The sequence below is a fragment of the Peromyscus californicus genome, unplaced genomic scaffold (genome assembly GCF_007827085.1).
Source record: "Peromyscus californicus insignis strain IS unplaced genomic scaffold, ASM782708v3 Scaffold_4__1_contigs__length_199733344, whole genome shotgun sequence".
In the NCBI taxonomy this organism is placed as follows: domain Eukaryota; kingdom Metazoa; phylum Chordata; class Mammalia; order Rodentia; family Cricetidae; genus Peromyscus; species Peromyscus californicus.
The window spans coordinates 62,852,948-62,865,452 of NW_026294562.1; the positions used below are offsets into that span (position 1 = coordinate 62,852,948).

Sequence of the window (12,505 nt, forward strand, 5' to 3'; positions counted from 1 at the left end):
AACAATGATAATAATCAAGAAAAAGGGGCCATGAAGTGGAAAGGAAGTAGGAGGACATAGGAAGGGTTGAAAGGAGGAGGGGAAATGATAAAAATACTATACACATATGTCACTTGGAAATAAATTTTCAAAAATTAACTAATTAATCAGCATTGAAAGGAGAAATAAAAAGCAACCATTGGAAGGAACACAGGTCAACCAGGAGCAGACAGAGGGGTCAAAAGGCCACCAGAGTTAGTCCATGATCTTGAGACAACCCAGGCCAGAAGTGAAGATTTGGGTAGGGCATCAAAGGTCTCTGGATTTGCTCCAAAAGTCAGCAGCCCCTGAAGGACAACAGCTGTGTTCCCTCTCATAGTTCCCTTTCTGGCCACACCCTCCAAACCAGCAAGCTCCCAAGCGTACACCAGTCCAGCTAGATTACTCCACAGTAGGAATGGTCAGGCCCAGGACTCCATGAAACCTTTTGCTGCTAGCAAACTGTCTGCTGCTGGAACCCTCCTGGGTGAGTGGTAGTGTTGACAGGGAAGCTGCTGACTAGCATTGGTGGTTCACATTGGACAGGATGGAAGGCAAAAGCAGGCTTTCTCTCATCACACAATGTCACAGCATGCCCACAGCATGACAAGAGTCTCCCTGAAAAATCTCTTTCAGAGGTATACTAAAAAGTGGAAGGAAATCAGTTGTTCAGATATTTCACTAACAAGAACGATCAATTATCCTCAAATGACCAGGCCCCCTTGCATTCTCAGGTTCCCTACCTGTATGCCAGCCACAACCAGGGCTGAGTAGCTTTGGGGGTAGAAAGAGAAAGGGGTACACAGCAGTGTCAACCCAAGGCTCCTGGCTCATGTGACTGCAGCAGGAATAGGCTACACCCACATTTGATATTATGGAGGATTCACTTAACTGTTGATGTTCATAGTCTCATGGAAACTCTACGATCCTACAGGGTACCATGTGCAGGTCCCAGGACTTCTCTGTGAAGTGAAGCAGTCAAAGAATTGCCCCTTCTGGATTGGCAGGTGTGTCCTCAGGAAAAGGAACAGGGACCTCGACCAAACCTGTGACCCCCCAGTAGAGCAGAGCTGAAGGCAGTGGTGCCGGCACCGGCTCAGCAGCAGGACAGAAGTCTCCTAAGAGCAACTTTGACATCCTTGTTCCTCAGAGTGTAGATGAGGGGGTTCAAGGTGGGTGCCACCGAGGTGTAGATGACAGACACCACCTTGTCCTTGCTGAGTGAGTAGCTGGATGAAGGGCGGATGTAGGTGTAGATGACAGTGGAGTAGTACATGGTAACCACGATGAGGTGTGCAGAGCAGGTAGAAAAGGCACGCCGCTTGCCCTCAGCAGAGCGGATCCTCAGGATGCTGGCCACAATAAAGCCATAAGAGAGGATGGTCACAGAGAAGTTCCCTACAGCCAGGAACACGTCTGCAGCAAAGGCCATGGCTTCATTCAGTTGTGTGGGAGCACAGGAGAGCTTCAACAGTGGAGGGATCTCACAGAAGAAGTGCTCTATGACATTGGAGCTGCAGAATGGTAGACGCAGCATCAGGCTTGTGTGCACACTGGTGTTCATCAGGCTGATGGCCCAGACAAGGCCAGCCAGGAATGCACACACCCTGGGGCCCATCCAGGCACTATAGTGCAGGGGACAGCAGATGGCCACAAAGCGGTCATAGGCCATAGCTGAGAAGAGCAGAAGCTCTGCCCCCAGTGACCATGTGAAGAAGAAGAGCTGGGCCATGCAGCCCCCATAAGAGATGGTCCTCCCCCCGACCATGCTGTCCAGTAGCTTGGGCAGGATGGTGGAGGTACAGAGGATGTCCACCACAGCCAAGTTGACCAGGAAAAAGTACATTGGGGTATGTAAGGCTGGGCTGGCACTGATTGTCACCATAATGAGAAGGTTTCCTGAGATGGCAGCTGTGTAGAGGCAGAGGAAGCTGAGGAAAAGTGGTACCTGAAGATGAGGCATTTCTGAGAATCCCAGGATGAGGAACTCAGTGACCAGCGTCCCATTCATCATAAAGCTGGAGAGGCCTCAGGATGCAGGAGCAGTGAGTTTTTTTGTGGCAGCTCTGATAGTGTCTGAAGAGGAAATACATGCTCCAGTCCCAGTTTGTGCTAACGACTCACACCAGGAGTGTTGAGGCCCATCCAAATCTCAGACTGCCTGGGATAAAAACAGAGCAATGTGCCACCCAATGCTGCAGGTATCTTTCTAGATGTAGGACTTCCAGGAGACTGATGTGTCCGCTCATAAACCTTGGGACTCAGTGTATTTCTCCATTGGGAGGATCCTTTCCCCAGACTTCAGGGAGCATGGAGCATGGCCAGGAAAACCCAAGAGGTGGAAGACTGTGTGTCCTGGTAGCAGGGAGAGCTGCAGTTCCCTCTGTTCAAGGGCTCAGACAGTGGGTGGGGGTGGGGAGGAATGAGGAAGAAGGCAGGTGTCCCTCACCTGGTCATATAAGACATCATCAACCACGGTCTTCAAGGGTGACCAGTACACTCACCTATACCAACGTCAGTCATTCATCTGTGTGTCACTGGAGCTGGGGGTCAAGGGCTCCGCATTAGGGCACCAGGCAGGACTGAGCCCTGTCTCACCCCTACCCCAGGCAGCCACACACTTGCCTGAGTTAAAACTGCAGCTGAGTTTAGAAAAGCCTTGAACAGAGTGTGCCTGGATGCAAAGTGCCAACTTCCAAGTGATAAGGAAAGAGCAGACTGTGTGACTTCTCATGTAAACTGTTCCTTAAATTTAGGAGTACTGGAGCTCAAAGTTTACATTTGCAAATATAATCTACTAGATTATCTTCATTTTTAAAGAGCATTGTTATTTTCAAGAGCATATGTGCCTTTATACAGCTAGCATTGTAAGAAACTATTTCTTGGCTTGGGCTTAGACCTCAACTCTCCTATCTGCCTCAGACAATGTTTGGAAAGTGGATGACCTGAATGTTACAACACTGTGTCCCTGTAGGGGTGGCCAGAAGGTAGCAGACCACATCACATCATGGTGTGTTTCCCCTATCACAAGAGATGCTATGTAGTTCAACGTGAGATCTGTGACGTGGGTACAAGGAAAAAAAGAAAAAGATGTGGGGATAGAAAGATAGAGAAATAGGAGGACAGAGACATAAGCAGAGGGACAGGAAGACAGTGAGGCAAAGATAAGCAGAGAGACAGTACAAAACTCACATGATAAGCATGTAGAATGAATCTTCCCAGGCATCCTCTCCAGAAATTTGCTTCTTAGCACCTCTCTCTCTCTCTCTCTCTCTCTCTCTCTCTCTCTCTCTCTCTCTCTCTCTCTGTCTTTCTCTCTCTCTGTCTCTATCTTTGTCTCTCTGTCTCTCTCACTTCATTAGGACTAGATTAAGTTTAAAACATTTTAAGAGCATATGATGACATCTCTAAGTAAAGAGGGGACATTAGGATGTCTGTGTGAGGACCAGGGGCCCTGCATCCTCTATAACAGAAGAGACAAGTGCTCACAGGGAGAAATCAGGCCCTGAGGGGCCAATTAGGCAGAACCACACTGGCTTCTTGAGCAGGACTGGCTGGGGACATGACCAAGCCTCTTCTCAGGCAATGCAGCACACACTTGGTAGGACCCCTTACCCAAGGGCTGCTTCTCTGCCCTGCCTCCCAGGGACTTGCTGTCTGCCAACATCACCAGTGACAGCAGAGGCTAAAGGGGACACTCAGGCAGATGAGATGTTTGTGCCTTGAGCCAGTTCTCTCCCCAAACCACAAGTTCTTCCAATCTCAAAGAGTCCCTCATTCCAGATATAAACACTTGAGAGGCCAAGGCCAGAGCACTTTCCCAGTCCTCTGGCACAGATTGTGACAGCTCACCACACAGTTTTCTCTGCTCTAAGTGGATAAGGTCCTCAGGCTGGTGTAGTTGTCAGAATTCTGCTCTTTGGTGTCCATTTTCCTCCCCCAGTGAACAAGAAGAAACTTCGCCTAAGCACAATAACATCTCATCCCAGACCAGAAGTCATCCTGACCTTAGCAAATGGTACTGTACTAGTGTTGGTCTGGGTCTAGGAGGCTGCCCCAATCCCAGAAAGGTCACATCGCTTCAGTGGCTCTTCAGGGACTCAAACCAGTTTATGTTGCAACATGGCTAGCTGGTTCTTCTATTGTCATGGCAACCTACTGGCCTGGAGTGGACATCTGGGCTAGCCAGGGCGCCTCTCCAGGTTGGGACTGGATCTTGACATAAACTCATCTTGCCTCAGTAATCGAATTCATGCCTTAATTGTCTTCTTGGATTCATGGGCACAATCACACCTTGTAGCTGCTTGTAGGAATAAAAACTAGTGTATTAGTCCATCACCTTCCTCCAGCCCTTCCCTGCTTCTGCCTACTCCACATTCTCCACACTACCAACAATTACTGACATGCATACACTGAATCCTGTGCCCCAGTGCACACAATTCCAGCCTGTGGTCCGGCCATCTATGTGGTCAAACAATCTCAGGAAACAGTGCTGGGCTTACCTCAGCAGGGTCCACCCCACCCTCCAAGCCAACGTGAGGCATGGCCAGCACAGTGAGGGGGAGATCGCATTGTGTACACAAGCTTTAGTTATTCCTTCCAAATGCTCAGCTTCCTTCTAGATCTGTGATCAAGGCTAGGACTGAACCCCCAATACCATGTCATTGTATGTTGAGACCAAGATGCATTATCAGATACTTCACAAAAGCCCATCAGCTAGTTACAAGACCTCAGTACATAAGCCCATGAGGAGTTTTTTGTATTTATGTCATAGCCTTTTTTTAATTGAACAATCTCTGTCCATGCTACTTAGAGGAAACCATTTGGGCATTGGCTTTTCATGGCATGCTTGTGTTAATGAGAGAGAAGACAGGAGATGAAGTGTTCAGAGCTGGCCCTAATCACTGCAAGAAGGAGATGAATCAGAAATCAGCCTGCCCTCTTCTTGCCAGCTCTCTGTGCCCAGGATGCACCATCGCCACCCAGGGAACTGGCTAGGAGTTGGTTTCAAATCCACAGTCCAAACAGAGCCTGCCATAGTAAAAATGAAATCTGCCTCTAGGTGGAGACATGCCCTTGTCGCCTCCCTTGGGTGTTAATCCAGCTGACCAGGTCAAGGACCTGGCTAGGTGGTGTTGGGGAGGGGGGTGTCACCCTTAGAAAGGTGGGTTCACCTTGGTGTACTTCCTGTCCTAAGAGTCTGTCCCCTAGTGCAGCCCATGGAGGCTGCCATGAGACTTGGCTGGGTCTGCGGCCTTTCTGAGTCCTGATTCCAAGGGACAGAACTATTCCTTTTCTTTTCTCCTGTCTTTTCCTTTCAGGTGCTGAACAGAGCATAAATATGCCTTTAAACTCCCTAACACTTTCAGGCTTCCTTACTCTCTGTCTCTCTCTCTCAACCTCTGCTGCCCATCTTGTGGCTGTCTGCTGCCACATGACAGACCTTCCTTCACGCTGATTTTCATACATGGGCTATTTTTCCTTTCTTTTCTCCATTCTTTTTCTCCAGGGCAGCCACTAGATTTAGAGCTGCTTGCCCTGGATTTTAATTCCCTAACACTTTAGGCCTTCTTCCTTTCTTTCTAAACAATCCCCCTAGCCATGTGGCTGACCTCTGAGGTGGTTTTGTTGTTTTATTTCAAACAGAATGGCTTCATCCCACCTTCCTGTCCCCATCAGTTTCCTCTGGGCAGCTGCAAGATTTACAGCTTGTCTGAACCTCAGGCTTTTCTCTTCTGCTCTAATAAGTTGTCCTTGCTCTTCCCTGGGAGTCAGCTCTTAAGCGATGTACTAATAAGACTTGGAACCCAAGAAGGGACCCCAACTTTCCAGCTATTATACGATGGCTCCACCCAGCAAGTATGACCTCCTGCAGTATGGCCTGACACATCCGTTGCCACCCTGAAGCAAGGTGGCTTTCATGGCCCATAGGAGACCCTGGTCTACAGTAATGGCAATGAAATAATCAGAACAATAGAGCATGGAGGGAGATCTATGGTAATGGTGATGGGGTTGTTGACATTCTCCACTGGAGAACAGAGGTCACGAGATGTTCTCCTGAGAATCCAAGCACCATTCTTTCCTGTCCATTTGTACAAAAGCTTACAAATGCTAAGGTATACAGATACTAAAAATGAGCGGGGGTGGGACTTTTGATTAATGCAGCTGCCCATAGAATCATGAATTCACCAAGCTTGACTTGACAGAATCTTCCTTTGGTCTGTCAGTCCTTTGAGTATTTGGAATATGTAGATGATGCTTTAACAGTCTCTTCAGGAAAGTCACACCACGTCTCCTGTAGCATATATTCAGTCCAGTCTACTACCATACTTCCCTCGGCACACTCAAACTTGTCTGGTCTCAGAAGCTAAAGAGTGTCTTGCCTTGTTAGTACTCACATGGGAGAGCCTACCATACAGAACAACACCATATACTCTTGTCTTAAGGTTCTTATATCACATGTCATATACAGAAGAACACAGATAAAGTAAGGTTTCTTATTAGGACAAAAGGTAACAGGAAAAAAGCAACAACTTTTGAGTACTGAAGGAAAAAATGTCACCCAGATTTCTATACACAGCAAAATTACCTTTCAAAAATGAAGATGAAATAGCCACAGGAAATACAGTCAGAATATCTAAATTAACCACTGTACATTTTTTCAGGTTTGCAGAGTAAAGCATAAATAAACTACAAAAGCATAGCCATTCATGTTGCCTACAAAAATATATACTTAAAATATAGAGATACAATTAGGCTGAAAGCAAAATAATGAAAAAATACACCACACTAACAGTCCTATGAAAACTGGAGCAACTAACTGTTTTCATACAGTGTCAATCTCAGAGCAAAAGTTAGTAGCATGAATAAAGAGACTTATTTTATGATTTAAAAAAACGGGCTAAAATAGAGCTAGAAGCAGTCATTGTGACAGAAAAACTTATCTAGGAGTACAGCTTTTAATCACATGAAGAATACCGATATAACTACAAGAAAAGGTAAACTGGTTTATTACAGTGTGATAGTTTGGTCCTCTCAGTAATAAACAGAACTAGGAGACAGATGTCAGTGAGGACTAGTGAGACCTCTATAGTGCTAGCCCCCACTCTCCTCTGCAACCACAGCAGGATGCAGGGTCTTTTTGAGGCCCCTTGGGACTTTTACCCTGTACTAGGCCATAAAACAAGTCTCAACAAGTTTAAATGATATAAAGTATGTTGCAGAATTAAAGTCAACTGCAAGTGCCAGCACTTATTTACTAATCCAGGGTTTCCTGATAAGATCAGTGAGAAATAAAAATCAGGTCAGGATGGAGAGGTCTCAGCAAGACTGAGGCTGAGACAAGTTTGTTGCAAGCAATAAAGACTTATAAAGATTAACCAAGCAATATCAGACTTTTATCTCCTTATCAGAAACAGAATACATTGGTGGTTTCCAGGAAGAATACAAGTGTAATTGCCAGGATACAATGACATTTGCAAGCTATATAGAGTACTCAGGATTGCTGTCTAAGACAGATAGTTCTGTCAAGCTTCTGTATGCTTCACTGATTTCTAGGGAACACAGAAAAACAGAAGGCAGACTGAATGCTTCACTGCCTGAGGGAGTGCCTCAGTTTCTCAGGAACTGAAAGGCACACAGTGCCCAGGAGCCACAGACTCTAATCTGAGAAACCTATGTGCTGTGGAATAATCCTCTTGTACACTGTAAAGATATGTCACTCAAATTAGTTTAATAAAATGCTAACTGGCCAGTAGCCAGGCAGGAAGTATAGGTGGGCGACTAAACTAAGAATGCTAGGAAGAGAAAGGTGGAGTCAGGAGTCATCAGCCAGATAGATGCAGAGGAAGCAAGATGAGAATGTCATACTGAGAAAAGTTACCAAGCCACATGGCTAAACATAGATAAGAATTATGGGTTAATTTAAGTAGAAGAGATAGTTAGTAATAAGCCTGAGGTACTGGCTGAGCATTTATAATTATTAAGCCTCTGAGTGGTTATTCAGGAATAGGCGGGCAGGAGAGAACCATCTGTTCTATGACACATGCCTCTCATGGTAGCTAGACCAAACCAACTCAGTGATTCCTTGCAGTCAGCAACAGAGCCAGCTGGGAAATAACTAAATATTTAGAAATTAAGTAATGCCTCCCTAAGTAACACATCAAATAAGAAATCAAAAGGGGTGTTGGTGAAAATGAAATTAGAACAAAAATGTGGAGAGGTAGTTATGAAGGAGTTTGTAGAACGGCCCCTCTGTAGTAAAGAAAAACTCTGTGCAGACCAACCCCAAAGCCGGACTTCACTCTGAGACAGCACAGAACCTTCCAGGAGACGTGCACAAGTTAGAAATGATTAGACTTCCAATCCTGAGCCTCTTTCTATCAACAGATGTAGGTGGTGATAAAAGGCAATTAGAAATCCCATTCACTGTTGCTGGGAGTGTGAAGGGTAAAACCCAGATGAAAACTTCATTACAACACCCAGCAGGCACACACCCTGAAACCCCTGCTATGCCACTCACAATCACTTACCGGAGAGAAAGAAAATCATAGTAGAGGACTTGCACCCAGTTATTTATGGAAGCTGCATTAGTAATCATAGAATCTAGTGTGCACCAAGAATAGAAAACAACAAAGTACTGGTTACACATGAGTAGAGGAGTGAGTCTTTAAAATACTGCTGTGGGGCTGGAGAGATGGCTCAGCAGTTAAGAGCACTTATTGCTCTTAACTTACAGATGACCTGGGTTCTATTTCCACACCCACTGGGTGGCTGGCAACCATCTGTAACTCCATTCCAGGGGCTCCAACATTCTCTTCTGACCTCCAACAGCACCAGACATGCTTGTGGTACACATACATACATGAAAGTAAAAACATTTGTGCACATAAAATAAAATTAATAAATCAGAAACTAACACTGTGCTGTGAACGAGGATACATGCAAAAGAATGTGTGCTATGTGATCCCATTTGTACAAAGTTCTATAACACACAAAACTGACCTATAGCTGAAATATCAGAACAGTGATGACCTCCAGAAAGAACAGTGATGATCTCAGGCCCGACAGGCTGAGCAGTCCTAGGTGAAACACCCTAGCTTGAAGGCTACCATCTCCATTCTCCAGATGCTTGGGTTGCACAGTTATATGTATATGCCAAAACTCAGTAAATGATACCCTAACCCATGCATTTCACTGTCTGAAATTTTACTTTAAGAACTCTAAACCAGAAAAACCTATAAACAAATGATGGTCTCTGATATGCATATGAACGTATTTAAGGAAGGGTAAATTCATGTTTGCAGCTTGCTTTGAAATAAGTAAAACAGATAGACCCATGGGTAAATAAATTAGGAAACAGATCTATCAACCAACAACTCAACAGTAGAGCAGTGGTGATAAGCACACAGGCTAAATCCTGTCCAATTCACTATGCTTGAGCTCTTTCAGTAAGATGCTGTGAACATTAAAACCCTGGGTACAGGGCAGAAAACACACCTCAGAAACAATTGTGTAGAGCCAGTGAGATGGCTCAGCAGACAATGGCGCTTGCTGCCTAGCCTGATGACCTGAGTTCAAGTCTAAGAGCCCACTCGGTAGAAGGAAAGAGCTGGTTCCTGTAACCTGATCTTCAATCCCCAAATGAACAAACAGTTAGCAAAGAAATTAAGGTCTTCAAAACCAGATACACCAATGGGTTCGGAGGAGAGGCACAGAGGCAGCTGGACATTTGGACGTTGCTGCCAATAGCACTGAATAATACAGGGTTTATCACAGCCTAGAGCAAATCGCCTGGAGGAGAGAAGAGAGTCCAGGAGGATGCTGTGGACAGCAGCATCCAGAGGCCAGAGGCAGAATGAACTCCGAGTCACGATGCAGAGGCTTCTGTCCAAACTAAGAAAAGGCTGGCGTCCTCTGCTACGATCACAGAGCTTCCCAGCTGAAGAGGAATGAATAGTCAACTCACCCCTTCCTGGGCATCACTAGTATGGGAAGCAGATTGCTTGTTCTCTCTCCTCTCAGTGGTGTGGAGACCATGAAGCCACTAGACACAGTTCTCCTCAAGTCTATATGGTGAGGAGTTAGTCCAATATCGGGGTGTGGATGACTTTCTCCAACACAGGATACCAAAAACCCCTGCATCAGAGACATCAGGCTATAGACATGCAGTATGCCCCAAGCCTGGATGCCACTGACAGAAGGAAATGGCCAGTGGCTCCTCCAAGAGAGGCACATTACATGTACATCTGTCACACAAATTCCCTTTCTGTTCCTTGGCGCGTTATCAGATTCTCAGTCATATGTTCCAACTAATTCATCAACAGCTGGATCAAGCCACACCAGTGTTTTCTACCTCCTCAACAGACACAGGGAAACACCTTCCTGAGGGCTACTTTGACATCCTTATTCCTCAGAGAGTAAATGAGGGGGTTCAGGGTAGGGCTGACTGCAGTGTACAATAAGGCAACCAACTTGCCATTTTCCAAGGAGGATCCAGAGCCAGGCTGCACATAGGTATAGATCACAGTGGAGTAATACAAGGTGACCACCACCAGGTGGGCAGAACAGGTAGAGAAGGCACGCTTCTTGCCCTCTGCAGAGCGGATGCGCAGGATGCTGGCAATGATGAAGCTGTAGGATATCATGGTCAACATGAAGTTGACCACGCCAAAATAAACATCTGCAATGACAATCATGATGTTGTTGAGGGTGGTCGGGCTGCAAGACAGCAGTAGCAGTGATGGGATTTCACATAAAAAGTGACGAATTTGGTTGGGGCCACAGAAATCAAGCTGTGCCATCAGGCCAGTGTGCACAGATGTGCTGACCGCACTGATGAGCCACACACTGCCCGCGAGCAGGACACAGACGGGCCAACTCATCAGCATGCTGTAGTGCAGGGGGCGGCAGATGGCCACGTAGCGGTCGTAGGCCATGGCAGTGAGCAGCAGCAGCTCAGCCCCCAGAAACCAGGTTAGGAAGAAGAGCTGGGTCATGCATCCCTTATAAGAGATGCGGCTGCCCTTACCCACCAGACCCTCCAACAGCTTGGGAAGAACAGTGGATGTGCAGACAATGTCCAACAGGGCCAGGTTTGCAAGGAAGAAGTACATGGGGGTATGAAGACTTGGATTCAGGCTGATGGCCATGATGATGAGGGTGTTTCCTGCCAGAGCCAGGATGTAAAGAATGAAGAAAAAGGCCAAGAAGAAAACCTGGAAGCCGGGATCCATGGAGAATCCCTGCAGGACAAACTCTACCACAGCTGTGTAGTTGTTCATCGCCGTTTGAGAATGAGTCCCTGGGGATCACTTTGACACCGCTGGGTGTAGCAGAGGAGACACGGGGTGTAGAGATATCATCATTTCACATAGGGTCCAGCCATCTGCGACTAGGAATGCTTGTCATGGGCACCGTTGCTCTAGAAAGCACATAATTAAAAGGATGACGTCATCTCTCAACACAGTGCAGTAGTCTGAACTCTCCACTCTGCACACAATAGACCCAGAACCTGTCTGTGGCAGGCAGTTTCAATCTGTGGCCTCTGTTTGCTTTGACATTGATCATGTCCTATGATATCCTCAGACCTGGAGTTCCCATTAACATATATGTGAGACTGCTAAGGCATACCAAGGGCCAATCTGGTCTCCAGCACAGGTTTTTTGGACCTAGAGATGACCAGCCTTATCAAGGGGTGGGCCAGGCTTCTCAGAGGCAGGCTGCAGAACAGTTCTGGGGAAGCATGCTTAGGGGTCTAAAGGGGTTTGGAGCATGGAACAGTTATAGCATGGCATGCAGTGGGCACAGATGGCCCTGGCTCTTGGGGAATGAAATGGACATATCTCTTGGGAACACCACAACTGTCTATTTCTTCCTGGCCACCCTAAGCCACTCCTTGTGGATGATAAACCCGGTGAGGTAGACAGGCATCACCCCTTCCCTGGGCCTGGTGGAGGCTTGTGCCTGCCAGAGAAGGTGTCAGGTTGTGCCAGGGTTGGAATCACAGCCTGAAAGACGTGGACACAGCTTCAACCCAGGCCCCAAATTTCTAGGCTAACACCCCTACTCAGCTTCAAGCCTGTCTTCCCTACACCTCATACACCTATCAATCAATCTCTAATCACCCAGGTCTCTTCAAGCATATGGGCCTCTCAGCAGGTAGACTGATCAGCATGTGGTAAAAAAAAAAAAAAAAATCTCTGCTCCTCCCTTGTGTCTCCATGGGACTGGGTGGACCCAGACCCTTCCTGGAGATTCATGAGTGGGCTGTTGGCTACATGGAAATGAAGAACTCACACCAGGGTATGTCCTGAACCAGGAAGTATATCCTATCCCCTGCGAATGCACAGATCAAGGCCTTTCTCCAACAAGGTGAGCTTGAGAGCAGGACCCGAGCTTTTGATACCCCACCAGTACCTCCTCCCACTGAAGAATCAAGAAAAACCCATAGAGTCTCCAGGACTGATACTTGTCCCTGCAAAAGCAA

At 46.7% G+C, this 12,505-nt stretch overlaps 2 protein-coding genes across 2 annotated transcripts; both read right to left on the reverse strand.

Moving 5' to 3' along the window:
* Positions 1–1,114: 1,114 nt before the first annotated feature.
* LOC128094353 (olfactory receptor 13G1-like) lies at positions 1,115–2,032 on the reverse strand. The gene has a single exon (XM_052712680.1). It carries the CDS (start codon positions 2,030–2,032, stop codon positions 1,115–1,117), a length of 918 nt encoding a protein of 305 aa, XP_052568640.1.
* Positions 2,033–10,376: 8,344 nt separating this feature from the next.
* On the reverse strand, positions 10,377–11,300 carry LOC128123819 (olfactory receptor 13A1-like). Its single transcript, XM_052760120.1, has one exon. The coding sequence runs from the start codon at positions 11,298–11,300 to the stop codon at positions 10,377–10,379; it is 924 nt and encodes a 307-aa protein (XP_052616080.1).
* Positions 11,301–12,505: the final 1,205 nt, after the last annotated feature.